The 20149-nt window shown below is 36.4% G+C and overlaps 1 protein-coding gene across 3 annotated transcripts in view; it reads right to left on the reverse strand.

Annotated features, from left to right (window-relative positions):
* The window catches only part of vtd (RAD21 cohesin complex component verthandi), a 41627-nt gene that overhangs the window by 14073 nt on the left and 7405 nt on the right, over positions 1–20149 (reverse strand). For 2 of the 3 annotated variants that reach the window (XM_083133853.1, XM_083133852.1), the window contains exons 2-11: positions 19780–19963; positions 18133–18362; positions 13976–14159; positions 12429–12618; positions 11385–11562; positions 9955–10154; positions 6758–6978; positions 5595–5789; positions 2435–2734; positions 932–1240 (exon numbers count right to left, since the gene is read on the reverse strand). In XM_083133853.1, coding sequence (XP_082989979.1) covers positions 932–1240; positions 2435–2734; positions 5595–5789; positions 6758–6978; positions 9955–10154; positions 11385–11562; positions 12429–12618; positions 13976–14159; positions 18133–18362; positions 19780–19923 — 2151 coding nt within the window. In that variant the 5' untranslated portion in view covers positions 19924–19963. The remainder of the gene's footprint in view (positions 1–931; positions 1241–2434; positions 2735–5594; positions 5790–6757; positions 6979–9954; positions 10155–11384; positions 11563–12428; positions 12619–13975; positions 14160–18132; positions 18363–19779; positions 19964–20149) is intronic. The other variant, XM_083133854.1, reaches the window with a different exon arrangement.

Consider the following 20149-nt stretch of genomic DNA (forward strand, 5'->3'; position numbering starts at 1 on the left):
AGACCTTGGGATTCGACAGCCTAACCTCAGACCTTGGGATTCGACAGCCAAACCTCAGACCTTGGGATTCGACAGCCAAACCTCAGACCTTGGGATTCGACAGCCAAACTTCAGACCTTGGGATTCGACAGCCTAACCTCAGACCTTGGGATTCGACAGCCTAACCTCAGACCTTGGGATTCGACAGCCAAACCTCAGACCTTGGGATTCGACAGCCAAACCTCAGACCTTGGGATTCGACAGCCAAACCTCAGACCTTGGGATTCGACAGCCAAACCTCACACCTTGGGATTCGACAGCCAAACCTCAGACCTTGGGATTCGACAGCCCAACCTCAGACCTTGGGATTCGACAGCCCAACCTCAGACCTTGGGATTCGACAGCCCAACCTCAGACCTTGGGATTCGACAGCCCAACCTCAGACCTTGGGATTCGACAGCCCAACCTCAGACCTTGGGATTCGACAGCCCAACCTCAGACCTTGGGATTCGACAGCCTAACCTCAGACCTTTGGATTCGACAGCCGAACCTCAGACCTTTGGATTCGACAGCCGAACCTCAGACCTTTGGATTCGACAGCCGAACCTCAGGCCTTGGGATTCGATAGCCGAACCTCAGACCTTGGGATTCGATAGCCGAACCTCAGACCTAGGGATTCGATAGCCGAACCTCAGACCTAGGGATTCGATAGCCGAACCTCAGACCTTGGGATTCGATAGCCGGACCTCAGATCTTGGATTGGATAGGCGAACCTCAGATCCAGGTTTGATATCTGTACCTCAGATTTTGGATTCAATGGCCAAACTTCAGCTCCTCAATACAATATCCAAATGTGAATCTTAGTCTTCGCAGATTGTGATCCACCTATCCCTAGTATAAATATCAGGTTCGTCAATACATATATATATCAGAAACCAAGTTCATCACTAACCTGGTCATATCCCATGTTCTCCATTGGGGGCAGTGGCTGGTCACTAGGATCCCCTGGCTGCGTGACCGACTGTTGCTGCTGCTCTTGCATTTCAGCTTGCTGTGGATGACCTTGGAGATCTTGCTGTTGAGCCTCCGGTTGAAATTGTCCATCGTGCTGAAACGGAGGCTGTCCCTCCGACTGGAATGGTGGCTGTCCCTCTGGTGGAAACGGCACCTGCTGATCAGCCTGGAACTGTTGGTCTTGTGGGAGCTGAGACGGGTCTGTGACTGGAGCCACACTCTGAGGTTGTTCCAATAAGGACTGAACCTGAAAGGGAAGGAAACATTATTACCAAGGCCTTGATAAGATATGAATCATACAGGGTGACCCAGCATCCATCTACTATTTTGATTCATGCAGAGTAAGGATGATGCAATGTGTGCAGAGGTGCTCAGCGATAAATGCCATTTCAGTAAACAGGAGCATTGGTCGGCTGCACATCATGCATTTGCTGTTGAGACATTTGTCAAGAACAGTGAATCTGATGTCATGGTGCAGCGACTGTTTAGATGGCACTTCAATATTGGAAGTCAAGGGAGGATACCGAATGCCACACCATCACCAACTGGGTGAAGTTTCCCTATCCTGTACATCCCATAATACAGACAATTTTCCTGAGGACAATAAAAATTGGAATAGAATTCAACAATTCAAAGAAGTTTCAAATTAATTGACTAAGTTTCATTAACCCATAAATGGCGGGACGTATATGTCACACTTGGTGTTTTAGAATTTTGGAACATACTGTTTCAACGTTTTGAGTGCTACAAGAGATTTGAGGCATCCTATTAGTAATTATAAAGTTTTATTATGATTCTGGCTATATTTGGGGGGTGGGGAATTTCCCACGAAAAAAAAAGAACAGCTTTTACATTAGAAATTATTTTCTTCTCTGAAAGTATCAGCAGTAAGTTGGCAGTTCTTGACATGAGAATGGAGCATCTATCAGGCAATATGAAGGTACTGTTTTGAACCTTCATGCCCCGGCATTGTCTACATGGGGGTTCCACATGGTTCAAATTCCATAAAAATATTTTTTTTTCTGATCTTCTTTATTCTTCCACTTGATGTTAATTTTATTATTATCAATATTTTATTATTACTATAGCCCACTCTGTACTGAACAAAACGAGCTAAAACTGTAACTCTAGCATTCACAGTTACCGAAATATGAATTTTTATTTAAAGCCTTGCGTAATTTTGAACTTCCTGCTAAAACACACAAGGCGTTGAGGCCTTATTGTGAAAAACTGATTCAGTTAAAGGGTTAGGCTGACTACTTACCATCATTGACTACATGTAACCAAAATTCTTGGAAAGTGAAGGACAACTTAAATTTCTATATCTCAACATAACCAAGCACAATTCCTTTGTTGCAATCATTAGCTAAAACTGCCAGAAATGTGACGTGAAAAAAAATCAATTAGACCAAGCACCATTTCGACACAATAAAATGTTTACCTGCTCTGGCGGTATCTGAGGAATATCTGGTGTAGCGGCAACCTGATCTACAACCGACATAGGACCGGGAGTGGGAATAGGTGTCTGGGGGGGAGGGAGAACAGAGTCGATCGGGGGCTGAAGGAGGGAATCCTGGGCCTCAGGAGGAGGCATCGGGGCGATAGATGGTATCGGAGGAATTTCTGGGATCTCGGCTGAGACAGACATTGGCTGAGGCAAATCAACTGGAATCTGTGGAGTTGGAACTGGCAACTGTTGCTCGGCTTCAGCCTCCTTTGCTTCCAGTTCAGCTGCTTTGCGCTAAAAAATAATTGCCATGTTAATAACAACCAACCAAATTAAAATGTCTCTTATTCGCTATCGCTTCTCCCCACTCACTATTTTTGGATATATTGAGAATAAAAGAAGTGTCCCTTCGAAATTGACATTAATAAAATGTCAAATTTAATAAAAATCCACAGTAATTAAAAAATATGTACCTTGATATGCTCATATCTACTGTACAAGTCTTTAATTTTTTCAAATTGCAAAATTGTACCAAAATGAATTTCTGGTACTGAAAGAGTATCACAATTGATTAGAAGTTTCATGGATAATTGAGTATTTAACTTCAGTATATTACTTAGGGATGGGACCGATTAATCGGTACTCTATCGGTATCGGCAGATATAGGCATATCGGTGTATCGGTTTATCGGTAAAATTACCGATTATTTTACCGATCCGATATATCAATAAATATCTGATAGTTTAGTGCAAAATTATGCCATTTTTGTTGTAATTTTTGTGGATAATCTCCATGCCCTACTTTTTTAAAAAGTAAATGTCTAAATATGCAATTTCTCTTGCACTGCAGTCACTTTGAAACACACATTTTTAAGGAGGTCAATGAACCTTTCAGGTTCTTCCAGGACCATTTCTAATTTTACCTAGTCTTACCATAAATACTGTCCCAAAGTTGTAAGTAAATAGACACAAAATGGTGAGAGATATTGTAATATCAGAATAACATGAGGTGCATGGATGCATTAAGAACCAAAATCACAAATAATTATTCGAAATGGCCACCTTTAGCACTGACAAACTTCTGAAGTCTTCGTGGCCACGCATCAATGGAATTACGCAACACATCAAGTGAAAACTCCGCAGCTTCCTTCTGAAGAGACCGCTTTAAACTGTCAATATTGGGATGTCTCTTCTTGCAAGCAATCTCCTGAAGCTTGGACCACAATTTGTAGTCCAAAGGGTTTAAGTCTGGACTGGCAGAGGGCCAATCTGACGTGGATATGAAGTCAGGAACATTTGCCTCCAACCACTGCTGGGTGGTGCGTGCTTTGTGTGCTGGGGCTGAGTCCTGCTGGAAGTTCCAGTTCTCTCCATGGAAGATGGTGTCGGTAAGATTCTTGCATCGTTTCTCAAGCACTGTCTGCTGGTACTCTTTGGCTGTTGTTTTTACCCCTTTTTCACAGAAATGGAGCGTGCCCTCATAGCAAATGTTCCAGACTTCATTTCCACTTCAGATTGGCCTTCTGCAAGTCCGGACCTATAGCCTTTGGACTACAAATTGTGGTCCAAGCTTCAGGAGATGGCTTGGAAGAAGAGACATCCCAATATTGAAAGTTTAAAGCGGTCGATCTCTTCTGAAGGCAGTTGCTCATTTTCCAGTCGATGTGTTGCGTAATTCCATTGATGCGTGGCCACGAAGACTTCAGAAGTGTATCATGCTAAAGGTGGCCATTTCGAATAATTATTTGTGATTTTGGTTCATAATGCATCTATGCACCTCATGTTATTCTGATATTACAATATCTCTCACCATTTTGTGTCTATTTACTTACAACTTTGGGACAGTATTTATGGTAAGACTAGGTATATCGGATCGGTAGAATATCGGTTATCAGTATCGGTAAATTTTATATCGGTACTTTATCGGTATCGGCCAAAATTCCATATCGTCCCATCCCTAATATTACTACATACAGTAATTATTCAGGACAAAACTACCCAGTTAATCACCAAAATGTCAAAGTATTATATTGCAACACTAGCATTAAAAATATCAGAGTTCAGCTGAAACAAGTAGAGTGAATCTACATCATCACTGGTACCAAATGCTCAATTTTCTAGCTTGTACTGATTTGAATTTATTTTCAAATAAGACTAAGACCTTGCTTGTTTACTTAAAAACAAAGCATATTAAAACACAAATGCATTCTCACGGCATAATTTCGACCAGATGCTGACACAGTTATACCACTATACAAATAAGATATAAAAAACTGAATTTGCATCTAAGGAAGTTAATACTAATACTTACAGAAATTTATAAAGCCTTTTAGTAATCGTATTTTGAATATTTTTAAACAAAATGGAACATTTGTGTTGTATAATTGAAACAGAATACTATGCATATTAGGGATGAACCAATATGAAATTTTGTCCCATACTGATAAGCTATATTCTACTGATCCGATCTATATATAAAATTCCAAATGGTTCATTTACCTCCTTAATAAATGTATATTAAAAGATAAACAAAGTTTTTGAAATGCAAAAGAAGATTCATATTTAGACATTTACTTAACAAAAATGGCACAATATTGTACTAAATTATATGATCTTTATAGATATATCGGATCGGTACAATTATTGGTAATTTTACCCGATAGAGTACTGATTAATCTGCGCCACCCCTAATACATATTAATATTTATAAATAATTAAAGTAATTTTTAATTGTTTCAATGTCAAGCATCAGTACTGGAATGAATAAGAGTACTGGCATCAGATGAACCATGTGAATAAGATGCAAGGATTACTGTGTAGCCAAGTGGTTACTGGCATCACTCTTGCCTCTGGCATGGACTGTCCTAGGTTAGATTCACTGGAGGAGACCCCAAATTTCAGCACTGGCCCACAGCCATGAGGATAATTGGAGACCTATTTGAAAAAGAAATAGGACTTGAGAGCCAGAAAACAGCTGCGATGGGACCGAACACGTGTCACTCAATGACAATGAACAGGCACTCTGCACATCCAGGGCCTCAGAGAGCTGTTGTGCCATAGACTTCATTTTAATTCTGGTGCAACAGATGCAAGTTTTCAAGTTATCATGAAATATCCGAAGCCGATGCTTTCATAATAAGAATTTTGTGACTCACCTGGAACTCTTCAGCTTCTGGGTAACGCCTCTTCCGTGTGATCCTGCGGACACCAGGCGTTGCTGGGTCGAGTTGCTGAGGCTCACCATCCCCGTCACGAACTTGTTCCAGTGGAAGGAGATCTCGATCGGCATCTCCCATCATGCCAAAGTCTTCATTGTCAGCTGCTCGACTAGTCAGATGTCTTTGATAATTCTGAATTTGTAAAAACAGTATTAGAACCATATAGAGAAACAAATCTTAAACATGAAATTAGAGTTTATTTACTGACACCACACTTCTTGAAGCCTGAATAATTCTAGGAGTTATGCAAAAATCATACAAAACTTATTAATTCTGCTGTAGACATTTGAGAAGCAAAAATGGATTCCTTTACACAGGAATAAACTGAATACTTTGAAAACTGTATAAATGTTATATTAGAGGGAAAATGTACACATTGTGGAATTAGCGTAGTCTTTAAATGAAATTTAGGGGGTTATATGCACCATTCTAACACCAAATATATATATGCCCCTTTTGATTAAAAAATATGCCTAGTTTCTTTTTTTTTTTTCACTATAAATATGTGGCCCTAACAATTACTCTAAATGGTTTTGATAGAAGTTATGTTGTAAATTTTTTCAAAATATATATTGAAGTACTATTATCATTACCAAAACAGATAGAAAATTAAAAACATTTCAGGAAGAGGGCCTATACCATCTTAACGTATGTAACCAAGTGATTGTAATAGATTTTGTTCAGGTAAAGGAACTGAATATTGAGATATCTGATTTGCAAAACTAAGGAACATGAATATTATCTTTACATTACAAAATTAGACAAAAAGGTCCAATTGCCCCCCACCCCAAAAAAAAAGTATTACATAAAATCTGTTTAGTACTTACAGTTTAATGGATATGTAGGGACCTTGATGTTTTGCAAGCTTGATATAACTGAAAAAAGTTAATTGTTGCAAAAAACTGTATATGTAGGTGCAGTGATACGTTCTGAACACATTTTCCACACATTTGAAAATGTGACATCATGCGAACTGTGGCCTTTTCATGAACTTCAACACATTTTGTGGTTCAAAAATGAAAAATACCTCCCAATTGTTGCAAAATAATTAAGAAACCTGCAAAACTATCTATGTTATTAATGTGAGCTAATACACTTACCTTGAACAAAGTCCTTGCAGGTATTGGCCGACCTGGGAGAGCAAACAGCTTCTCAACTCCGCCAGTCTCCTTCCAGTGCATCAGGCGTTTGGTTGGGGGTGCGAGATCCAAAGTGGTAACGATGTCACTTGTGTCGGACAACTGAGCCTTCATCTCTTCTCCAGATATGTTCTTGACCTCGTCCACAATCAGCTTCCTCTTACGTTTCGTTTTCGTATTTCCTGAGAATAAAACATTTGCATAAAACATCAAGCCTGGTGGGTTAAAGTAAAAATATTACAACTCGAGCAAGACCACAAATACTGATAAGCTCACAAACTAATGTGGGCAGTCTTTTTTGCTTTCCCTTCTCACATCACCATTGCTTGCGCCTGAGTGTACAGGTGTTGCCATAGGTTTAAGTTTTCTCAAAAATATCAACAATGTTAAAAAATATTACATCTCTGCTTTTCCTGTGTACAGTTTTTCCTTAGTTGATTGGTTTGGTTTAACAGGGTGTCTACAACTCAAAATGTCAAGAAATCAACAGGTAGGTCAAGAAAGTATGCTTTTGGTCAATAATTTTTGCTCATTTTTACAGTATAGTAGGGATGGGCCAATATGAAATTTTGGCCGAATATCAATAAAGTAACGATATAAAATTTACCAATACCAATAACCAATATTCTACCAATCCGATATAAAATTAGAAATGGTCCTTTAAGAACCTGAAAGGTTCATTGACCTTCTTAATAAATTTGTGTTTGAAGGTGACTGCAGTGAAAAAGAAATTGCATATTTAGACATTTACTTTTTAGAAATTAGGGCATGAAGATTATGCATAAAAATTACAACAAAATGGCAGATGAATAATAGTTTTTCTTGAATGTACGCATTGCTTGCATTGTAGAATTATTTTCTTGTAGTTTACTGTTATTACAAGCATAAGAAAACAGTTTTTCGTTGTGACGTTTCAGGAGAACACAGGCTCCCTTCATCAGACATTTATTTCCATTTTGACGAAAGATACAGTTATAACAATGGTAAGCAATTTAATTAAACAAAAAGAATCCATTATATAATGGATGTTTAAATAATTATTATATAATATAATAATTTGTTTAAAAAATTGCTAACCATTGTTATAACTGTATCTTTAGTAAAAATAAAAATAAATGTCTGATGAAGGGAGCCTGTGTTCTCCTGAAACGTCACAACGAAAAACTGTTTCCTTATGCTTGTAATAACAGTAAACTACAGGAAAATGAAATGGCAGAATTTTGCACTAAATTATCAGATATTTATAGATATATCGGATCGGTAAAATAATCGGGTAATTTTACCGATAAACTGATATGCCTATATCGGCCGATACCGATAGAGAGTATCGATTAATCAGTCTCATCCCTACAGTATAGTGAATTTACATTGTTATATACATGTACTGGGATTTGATAAAATTGAATATTTGGAAATCTAAAATTGTATTGAGTTGTGGTTAAGTTTTGTTCACTCTGTTTCTTAAGAATTTCATTCTTGTATGGGGGATGCTTACAAAGAACATTAATTCTCAGGCCAGGATTCAAACACAGGACCCCTACTAACGTATAGTTGGAAATTAAGAAAACATTTTTTTTTTAATGAAAAACTTCTACCACAAAGGCGGCTAAGATGAAAACTGAAGCTGTACTTTAACAAGAAAAGACTTGCTTTAATTATTAATTCATGTAAAAATTAATGCTTCAGACTTCATCCTGGATGGGGAATGGCCACACTACTTTATTTAATACTTTTACAAAACTTCACGCATGCAAAAACATACTGTATTTACGCGTGTATAAGGCGCACCCTGGTTTTTGATAGGGAAAAGTGACAAACAATTATATCTCGTATATAATGCGCAATATAATTCAGGTGCAAGAAATGGCTTTCTTAGTTGTAGAAGGTGTATGCATGAATTCCCCCAGAACGGACTGCTTCTGTTGGTGTAGCAGAACATTACATTACAAAGTGAAAAATTGTGGGACATGACCTTTCGACTTTTATCTGCGATCTTGCTCATTTTCTCTTTACTTTTTCTAAAAAAAAACCTTCAAAATATATACTTTTTCCATGACTAATATAACATATATAGGACGTGCATTCAGGACCTTCAAATTAGCAGTCAGCAAGCAAAAGATTTCTTCCATAAAGTCATAACACACTCCAAATATGTCATATTATTTAGCCTGTAATACATTTTAATTATTATTTTCTTTTTCCTTATCTTTTCGTTCATCCATTAGATTTCCAAAAATTCAATTTTATCAAATCCCAGTACAGGTATATAACAATGGAATTTCACTATACAGTAAAAAAGAGCAAAAATTCTTGACCACAAGCATAATTTCTTGACCTACCTGTTGATTTATTGACTGCTTTCTCCACGGAGACTGGCAGTTTTGCCCTTTGTGATGATACAAATTAAGGAAGGCCAACAAAATCCAGATATCAAATTATCCGATATCTGTTTCAGATGCAACAGATAATCTGAATATCTGGATATTAGAGGTTTGATGAAAGATTTGTAGAAAATCTGCACAGTGAAATACGAACATGATGAATAAAAGAATATGTGAATAGCCCTAAAACGGAAAAATGATAAAACTGTCTAGACAATGCACACATTAATTCCAAAGAGAGAGATATGACAATTAATTATTGAGCTACAATTTATTTAACATTGTAGCAAGTTTGAAAGGGTTGCGCTTGCAGAAGTCTCATTCTGAGAGGCTATCCATTAGCGCAAGGCTCCGTATGACAAATAGAGATGGCCATAAAATCCAAGTAACGGATATCCAAATTTAAAATCATCTGGTATCAGTTAAGGCTGCAATTGATAATCTGGATAATTCAGAAATCCAGATAGTATAGATTCGATGGAGGTTTGTAGAAAATCCATACAGTGAAATACGAACATGACGAATAAAAAAATAGACCGTAAAAAGAATAAACAATAAAACTCTCTGGATGATGCACACATTGAGATATCCGGATAATATGAATATCAACATAATCCACACAATTCAGATAGCTGGTTTATCCATATTTCAGAATATCTTACATCCGGATCTGGCAGTCTCTAGTTTACAAAAGCACATGTGGAGACACTGCATTCGCTCTGGTTTCTCTACTCTTATCCTAATAGGATCTGCCTGCAGCTTGAGAGTGCAACGTACCTTTCAAAGCAGATGCATCGACAGGTGCAAGGGCAAAGCTCTCTTCCTCATTTTGCAGCAGAGTGGTTTGGTCCTGGGTCGTGACCGACGGTTCCTCCGGTGGAGGGAACACGGGTTCAGAAGGTGGTAGTGGGATTTCTGGTTCGGGTGGCTGCTCCGGCACCAACCCTGGTGTTGCAGGTCTCGAGTCACCATCAGAGCTGTAAATACAAAAATATGCAACTACTATTTTGCTAAGCTGGGACCATCAAAGATTGAATGCATAATGTAGGAAAATTGCAAGCAAATTAACATAAAGAGCATTAATTTTATAAATTAGAAAAAAATACTACTAGACAAGCCAGTAATCTACCAATGATATTAAATCCCAAAGCTGGCAACTGCAGAATTTCTTCAATATTTAATTATAGTATGAAACCCCCGACAGTATAACTTTCATGCATAATACATATATATTAGAGATGAGCCCAAATAATCGATAATATATTGATATCAGCCGATATAGGCATATCAGTTTATTGGTAAAATTATCAATAGTTTTACTGATCTGATATATCGATAAATATCTTATAATTTAGTACAACTTTCTACGATTTTGTTAATTTTTGTGGATATAAACATCTAACCTTCATTCCCTACATTTACAAAAAGTAAATGTCTAAATTTTAAGCTTCTTTTGCACTGCAAAAGGCCAATGAACAATTTAGATACTTCAAGGACCATTAGGAATTGTTAATTGCATCATTATCAGTAAATTTTAGTTCAATACTTTATCAGGATCAGCCAAACATTCGTAATGGTCTATTTTTAATATTTTATTCTCTTATCCTATTCCCTGGATTTTACATTTTTCTGCTTTTAAAGAGAGTTTGTCTTTTTACAAAAATCTTCACATTGCTGAAAAAATTACGTTTTCCATGGCATTCTCTCTTTGCTGTAAGAATGAAGTCAGTGCAATGCAAAATAATGTACATTGCTTCTGAGAGATCCGATTGGTTGTTCGAATTATCCAAATTGAACCTTCAAAATTCGAATTAAGTAGCCATTTTTAACATTGTTTTAGATAGGAGTTTCAAGGGGAATATGCTTTTGTTCAAATTATCCAAGTTCGAATTAAAGAGAGCGCACTGTACCACTTTTATACCTCTATAACAGCGAAAATTTATTCTATTTACAGTTTTGTACCTGAAATTGATGGTTTTTGTAATGAAATTTTGCTTTTTTTATTTACCAAAAATATGTGCCTCTAATTATAATGCATGTGATGAAAGTTTACCACTCAATGTAGCTTACATCATGAGTGGTACAGCTAAGATCAACACATGGATGGACAAAACAACACCAGAACTCACATAGGTTTTGATTACATTAACTTTGTGTGGTGGATAGAGAATAGGAATATCTAACTGGCTGAAATAAGTCACACTAACCTTGGTGCCCCTATAGATGGAGGGCCACCGAACTGATCTCCGTCGTCATCACTCTCCTGGTGTGCCTCGTCCGCTGGTTTCTCCTGCTGTTCCTCCGGTTGGGCTGTGCTTGTCTCGACTGGAGGAACCTCGCCCATCGGAGCATCGTCGAACAGGCCTCCCTCAAATAAGCCCCCAGCTGGAATTAAAGGAAGAGAAAACCATAAATAAAATAATCACAGGTGTGTAACAAATATGAATGTTGTATATACACGTGCCTGGAAAACAACAACCACAATGGGTACCACAGTCTCACTGGGGATGAGACACGAGTGCTGCACGAGACCCCTGAAACAAAAATACAGTCCATGGAGTGGAAACAGGGCTGGCCGCTAGGAAGATCCTGTGCAGTGTTTTGGGCACATGAGGTGTGTTGTGACACCAACATTGCCAACACCTATTACACAATCAAAAACAAGTGATGTGGCATGTTGCATAGGGATGTTCTTTTCATTTATGACAATGCTGCAGTCCAACCAACACCTCCTAAAGACCTTTGACTGACAATTTACTCATCATACCCCCTATATCCCAGACCTCACCCCATATGACTTTCATCTCTTCTTGCACCTGAAATTTTCCCTTGGTGGCTAGAGGATTGATGACAATGATGTAGTCCAACAGGCAGTTACCACTTGGTTATCATCACAGGTGGCATCATTCTACGATATGGGAATACAAAACATGGTGTCACGTTACGGTAAGTGCCTGAACAGTGGTGGCAACTATGCTGAAAATTAGTCCAACTTATGTACTTCAGTGCGCAACGTATTTTTTGTTCCAATACATTGTTTTTTTTGTTTTTTTTCTTAATTGGCAAACAAAACTTATTTTCTGGATGACCCCTGTATTTGTATTCTTGTAATTTGTCACCCATGCCCAGGTTGGGAACTGAACCTGGGAACTTCAGAGGCAAGCCCCAAAGTTGAAAACTAAACGTGCTCAGCCACCAAGGATGTGAAAAAAAAATAATTAAAGTTCAGCTTCTACACCAACATTACTTACATATTATATCCTGCCCTAAGTGACCACCGAATCCATCATCCCTTAACGGGGCGTCTATTTCCATCGCGGACTGAGTGGGCTGTGGGGCTGATGACGTTGACGGCTGGGCCTCTGCATCCTTCTCGGCTGATGTCCCGGGAGCCGGTGCCTGGGCTTCTACTTCACCACTGTCGCTGAACAGCAGGTTTGCCTTTCAAGAGAAGCAATCGGGTCACACATTTACAATAAAAAACACATCATAAAGATTCGTTATAGGCCTCGGCCAACACAACTTTGAACCAATACTGTTGCTATTACACTTCCCCAGTTCTTACTGATACCAATCATTAAAAATTGTTCAAAATATTCATTAATAATAACTAGAGGCATGCATATTTCGTTTTTGACGAAAATATGAAATAACACATTGTAATGTTAATTTTTCATGTTTCTGAAAGGGAGAGTTGCATTTTCCTACCCATTTTTGTCACGAAATAATGCGAAATGAACTTCAAAATGCGAAATAGACTCTCATGAACGAAATTTAGAGTTTTTTTTTACCAACGCAACACTTTCTGAAGTCAGAATTATCCTGAGAGTTATGCAATTCATGGAAAAACTAATTCTGCTGTAAATATTTGAGAAGCAAAAATGGACCTCTTTATACAGGAATAAACTTAATATTCTGGTACTGTTCTGGTTCTATTAGAAGGGATATGTTTATTTTATGTAATAAGTGCATTTTTAAATCAAATTTGGAATTATATTCACAATTTTAAAACCAAAATGTCATTTTATATACCACCTTTTCACCGCTATATCAGCGAAATTTTATTTTATTTACCGCTTTTGAACCCGAAGTTGACCATTTTCTTACCGAAATTTTGCTTTTTTATTTACCAAAAATATGTGCCTCGAATAATAACCCTCCAGTAGTTACACCTGTTTTTGTAACATGAATGATCGTACATGTATATTTGTTCAAAAATTGGCTTCTTTATATTTGTATTTATATTTCGAGAGATTCTTACATGTTTCAGTTGTGTCTTTGAGTTTTATTTATTTGTTTTCACTATAAATAATAATCGGCAATTTGTTACAAAGGTGAAATTAAGTTGAAAATGTATGTAACACGAGTGGTCGCATGGGGCACTCAGTGCACCTAAGAATGTGTTTCTACTAATGTAGTTAAATAGAAACGTAACAATGAAGCCTTCAACACATGACACCAAAAACTCCACTGGACAGTGATAAAAAATGACAGACCAAAAAAAAAAAAAAAAGACAGTTTTTGATCTGCAACGAGTCACTGAGTGTGCCCATGAAAGAAAGATTTTCTGCTTCGTAAACAATGGAGATACAACGAAGATGATACAAAATACGTAATACCAATTATTTTTAGTGTTTTTTTTATTTTTCCTGCAACATTTCATCCTGATTTCCCACAACTTTTTCAAGCTTACACACACATTTCTTTCCTTAATAATTATTGTTTAGCTACACAGAAAAATAACTGGTAATAAGTATCACTATCCTAACTCACCAGTAATTATGAAATAATAATTTACCTGTTCAAGTGATGGTTCCATGTTTGAGGCATCTCTCATGAGTTCTGGAGGCGAGGAATCAAAACCCATGTCTCCGAAGCCTTCGTCATTCGTAACAAGAGAAATGTTCCCATAATCCTCCCTCATCGTGATTTCCTCTGCTCGCGACTGGTTGAGGGTAAACTGGGCCTGAATGTCCACATCGCTGCAAATTAAAATATTGCACTTAACATTATACATGAAATAGCTCGCACAAATTTGTTATTTATTATTTGACCACATTTAGTTAATCGCAACAATGAGATGAGTGATGATATGATGAAGGGACACTCTCAAAGAACAATGCCCAGACTGGGATTCGAACTCGGGGTCCTGGTATCATGGAATGGTGTGATTCATATTTCATTTTTGAAGGAAACATGAAATGCAAAATAACAGACTGTAATGTTTATTTTTCATGTTCCTGCAGGGTGATGAGAATTTTCCCACCATGTCTTGTCACGAAATGACGTGAAATGGAACTGCAAAATGAGCTTTTAAACACAAAACTTAGACAGGGTTGCTACGATTTTTTTTTGATTATGAAATTCCCTGACCTTTCCAGGTTTTCCAGTCCAAAAATGAAATTTGTTTCAGACATGTTTATCATCATGATTTTTGCTTTCGAACCTTGTGTTTTTCAATTATATATATAATCTGTTAATTATTATGAATATTGACTTTCAAAACTTTTTTCTAGCAAATTTCATTCTACACACACGAGAACACGTGAAAATTCGAAGAGTAAAATGTAAAATTACACTCGGCATCAAATGTATTGGGTGCTACAATCACGTGCATTTAGCCTTCAGGCTAAGTTAATAGAGGTACTTTATTTCATTATAACAGATCTCCACAATATAACAAGTTCGTAAACCATACATGATTTTTCATTTTCTGCCAGATTTATAGTGTCGTAGGATATGCTGCTTTTTTGTTTACATTATAAGTACACAGCATCTGGAGACATTTTTGTTGCATATGAATTCTATATGAAATGCCAACAAGACTAAGATCTATAAAATAACAGATGATAACCTCATCTTCACCAACCTTTCCAATAATTATGATCATTCATAATTGGGAAAAGAGAGATGCGGTAGTATATAAATACGGAGAAACTAGTACTCACTTTATCCACGACACAATTTCGTGGATAAAATGAATCATATTGTCAATGCACTTTAGTTATCAATCAGATATCTGGACTGCAAGTTTTACTTTGATATTCTTTCTAATATCTAGTATGATAAAAGTGAAAATTTATTACAGCAATTAGAAGGAACCATAATTTTGCACAAGACTGAGAATCATAAGAACGAAACTGAATATTTTTTAGGAGTGAAATCACAAGAACCGAATCCCAAAGTGGAAGTGAACTGCTTGTTCATTTTGCAACTTTTTTCTCTTGCAGACTCCAAAATGCACGAAAATTCCAGACGATCTGCAAAATTCCCTTATTTTTCCATGTTTTCCAGATGCCTAGCACTCCTGCTTAGAGTATATTTATTTATCCTGAGTGTTATGCAAATTACAGAAAATTGATTAATTCTGTTGCATATATTTGAGAAGCAAAAATGGACTTCATTGCAAAGAAACAAACTTAATACTCTGACAACTACATAAATGTGCTATTAGAAGGGATAAGTTAATTTTGTATAATTAACCATCATAACACTGAAATTCCATTTTACATACTGCTCTTGATTCTGAAATGTGTCCACTCTTTCTACTGAAACCTTGATATTTTATTCACCATAAATATATGGCTCCAGGGATAACCAATCGACCACAGATTGACAAACATATCTTATTGCTAGCAATAGAAATAAAATTTGGCACATGATTATAGTAAGTTGCATACAAGGATGAAGTTTTCCACAATATATGTGGATTAAGAGGCTAAAGCTAATCACTAACTGTACTCCTGCAATAACAAATGCTACAGAATATACAAATATATATTTCCTATCCTATCAAATGCATATTTGAAAAGTATGTATCATTTGGCTGTTCAACTTGGACAACAGAAATGCAGTTGATTGAAGTCTAGTGTGGAAGTGGGGTTGGTATTTGGATGCTTACAGGAAATTCACCCCTTAATCACAGTGTACTGTGGGGAAAATGAAAGTAGCAAAAGGAAGTAAATCCCCCCCCCAAAAAAAAGCAGTTGTAGGCACTATTAAAATACATTATCGGGCTCAAAAATTAAACACAAACTTCCAACCTTAAAAACCTGAGTCTTAATAGAAAGCAATAAAAAAAAATAGAAATCTGCACCTAATCATCAAACATGTTCTCCCATTTGTTGAACTGTGCGATTCATGCCAATTTTTGCCTTACTCATCATAAATCTGATTACGAATGTTTGTAATTTTGTGTTTCTCACGTTCAAAAAATGAATTCTAGCCTGTATTTCACATCTAAAGTACCGCTCGGGTCATCTGAAACAAGTTGAACACAATACATTAACAGGGCGTTTCTTGTGTTCTTTAAACAGCAACTCTGATGGTTGAACGAAGGAAGTAGATTTGCAATGAAAATACCGTATTTACTCAAGTACAATACGCAATTCTTTCCAAAATTTTTGTCATCAAAAACTGTGGTGCATATTATGCACGGAATAATTCGGAGAGCCAACATAAAACCGTACATGGTCATTCCATGATTTTGTGACACCTACATTGATTTTTTGTGTTTACGGAACTCTATCATGTTATATATCGTTGTAAAGCTTGAATTCTGTAGTTTCTGAATATAGCAACAGTATTCCTTTCAAGATGGCGACACTTTATCATGCAATGCGGTTGAAATAAGCTCATCACGAAATGAAGGAACGTTCTGATTTTTATGGTACTTTGGATGAACGAAAAGTTAAGGAAAAATAATAATTAAAATGTATTACTGGCCAAATAATATGACATGTTTGGAGTGTGTAATGCCTTAATGGAAGAAATCTTTTGCTGCATTGCTGCTAATTTGAAGGTCCTGAATGTGCCTCCTACAACTAAGAAAGCCATTTCTTGCACCTGAATTATACTGTGCATTATATACGAGATATAATTGTTTGTCACTTTTCCCTATCAAAAACCAGGGTGCTCATTATATATGCATAAATGCGGTATATGAAAATGGCACTTACTTCCCAACTGCCCCTCAAATTGCTTCCTTCTAGTTTCAGTTCTTAAATATTTCATGTTGCACCAGCAATATTGAGTAAAGAAATAAAAAAAATAGTATATGGAAGCTGTTTTATTGCATTAGTCCAGACACTGAATATGAAAGATGTGTTTCCTTTATTGCAGTACATGCCTGTACAAGGGTGGAAACTACTCCAGGGTGACCACTCTAGGCCAATGATTAAATTCAAGTATAATTCCTGGTTTTCAAGGCAAACTTTCCAAAAATTCAAGGGTACAAGCAGATGTCTCCTCTATTTCAACCCCGGCTCCATAATTATGTTTAACAGTCTCTCATCACCCACACAAATATATTAACAATATATAAGGTCTGTGTGATTCCAATTATCCAAAAATTCTAATTCAATTCAATTAAACAGAATATATATTAAAAATATAAAATTTAAGATTCGGAGTTTACATTCCGATACTGCATCAAATGAAATGCATCTGCAAACACAGGTCACAAATGTTATGAGATATACTAATCTACAAAATATTGTTAATTGTATGAGAATTTCAAACTCATAATTAACTAATTAACTTCAAGATATCCGTCTTGTCAAGACAGATTCTTATTTAAACGAATTGAGAGAATTCTGTTTTATTTTCAACGCAGCTTTCTTTTCCATCCTCGATAAAAATAAATGCTAAATTGTGAAAAACCTACCTCAGGGCATTTATAGAATTTGGATTAATAAAAGTTCTAATTTTTCACACCTACAGAGAAAAATTCACACATAGTTCCCAGAATTCAAGCTACCCTGTAGTCAAAGGGTTAAAATTACTGGCGTAACTAACCAAAATATTACAATTAGCTGACTGCTGATGGAACTGAATCACAGCCTAGCAATAAATTAACATTTAAAAAGAAAAAAAACTGGGACAGTAACAATTTCAATTTATTCCAAACTTCAATAAAAAGTTGTGAACCAAACCAAAATATTTGAAACCACTTACTTCAGTTCAGGCATTGCAGTGTCGAAGTCATGGAAAACTTCAGGAAGTGTGATGGCATTCACGGCTGCTTCCCTGTTCTCTTCGGGGAGATCCACCATCCCCGGCCGGAAGGCCATCTTGATCTTGACAAAAGCTTCATTGCAATCGGCAAGGAGGTACTTGGCCTTCCTGGAGTAGATGCGAACAACTCCCAACAGCAAATGGCCAGACGTTCGAAGTGCCATTTTCACCTAAGAAATAGATTAAAAGAAATACAAGCATATAAAGAGCACTGCACAAGAACACAAAAACAGTTGTCTCAAATTGTATGAAAAAATAATATTGATGTATCCCCATGGAGCACATATAAATGCCTGGGCCAATAGCATTACTGATTTCCACCAACACCGATCCTTGAAAATTGTAATAATTTGCATTCCACAACATTTTTGCTTTAAAACAATCATAACTGCACATGAAATCATCACTTAATCACAAAATTCATTTTTTTCTGCAATGTTATTGTGAATATGTTTGTATAATTTCTAGGATATTTAGAATCTGCAAAAATGTTGCGCAGCATTTTTTCCGACTCTTGCTCTAGGCCATGCAGTAGGTTTTATGCATGCATATGCTGCAAAATAACAAATAGAAAAATTCTTGCCCTTTTATTCGGCTTTTCTTAACCTTTAATTATCTGACCACAACTTAGGTAAAGTTGGAAATTAGCAATTAAGAAAACAAATATGTATTTAATGAAAAAACCTTAGCAAAAGACCAGTTAAGATGAACACTGAAGCTGTATGTAACAAGAGAATTAGACTTCCTTTATCTATTAAAGCATCCTGGGCAGACTAGCAAGGCCCTGGCATCTGGACTCGCAGCCAGTATAATCTTATGTGTGGCTAGTGTTGTTGTACCTTCATCCATCTTATCTTAACACCATTCATCCTCATCTTCGCGATTAACCAAAGGGGCAGAAAAGTGATGTAAAATAAACTAAAACAATGGGTATTGCGATAGTAAAAAATTCTTGTCCACAAGTATGATTTATTGAAATTTTGAATAGTAGACACACTGTACAATGTTCATGCAACACACACAAAAAGTTGCACACGTATGAACACAACATAAGGGGAAGAAAACATATTCCAAGGGACATATAATCATATCATCATTTTATAATTTTTCCAGCAATATTTCACAATTGATATTGATAATATACCAAAATGAGAAATAGCGTAAAATACAAAAATGAGGTTTCCTCAAAGGAAATACATTTTTATTCAATTTCCAGCTATACAAAAACTCAACATTCAATCTCATATTGATAAGTTGTTTTTTTATGTCTTGCAAATAAAAATAAGATCTTAATAGCATAAAAATGAATGGAACACCACACACTTCATTACTCTTTAACTTGCTGTCATTGTACCTTACCTGCTAATTTAACGTAACCTAAATATGCATTCAATTTACTTTTACATAGCTGGCATATGCAAGGATGGAAATGCACCAATGCTGGCAAGGAGCAGCATAAACTTTGTACATTTCATAAAAGATGTACATGAAATGAGTATGTGTACTTTTGATGATATAACTCATTCGTAGCCAATGCATACACATATAAATTAGAAATATGTTTCGATCATGGTCAATTTTCCTTACCTTAGGCTGAAGAATGCCATCAACAGACTTCTCAATGTTTGTTTCGAAAACATGTGCCTTTGTCAGCTTTTTATCCCAATGGGCAGCTAACCAGATCCGGGCCAATGGCCCTTTCTTGGCCAATACAAAATGGGCATAAAACATCGTGAATGATTAGACAAGCTCCTTATAAAAGAAAACGAACCTGCAAAGACAGTAACAAACAATTAAAGCTAGCCATCTCTTACACATTATTAACAATAGCATTCATTTTGTTTGTGTATGTTTATTTTTGGGCATTTTCAAATGCCTGGAACACTAATTTCATCAATTCATTTTGAATTATTTGATACAATCTACCAATGTGGCAAAGTTTATTTCAAAGATAATA

This window comes from Lepisma saccharinum, chromosome 13, assembly GCF_977018435.1.
Source record: "Lepisma saccharinum chromosome 13, izLepSacc3.1, whole genome shotgun sequence".
NCBI lineage: Eukaryota > Metazoa > Arthropoda > Insecta > Zygentoma > Lepismatidae > Lepisma > Lepisma saccharinum.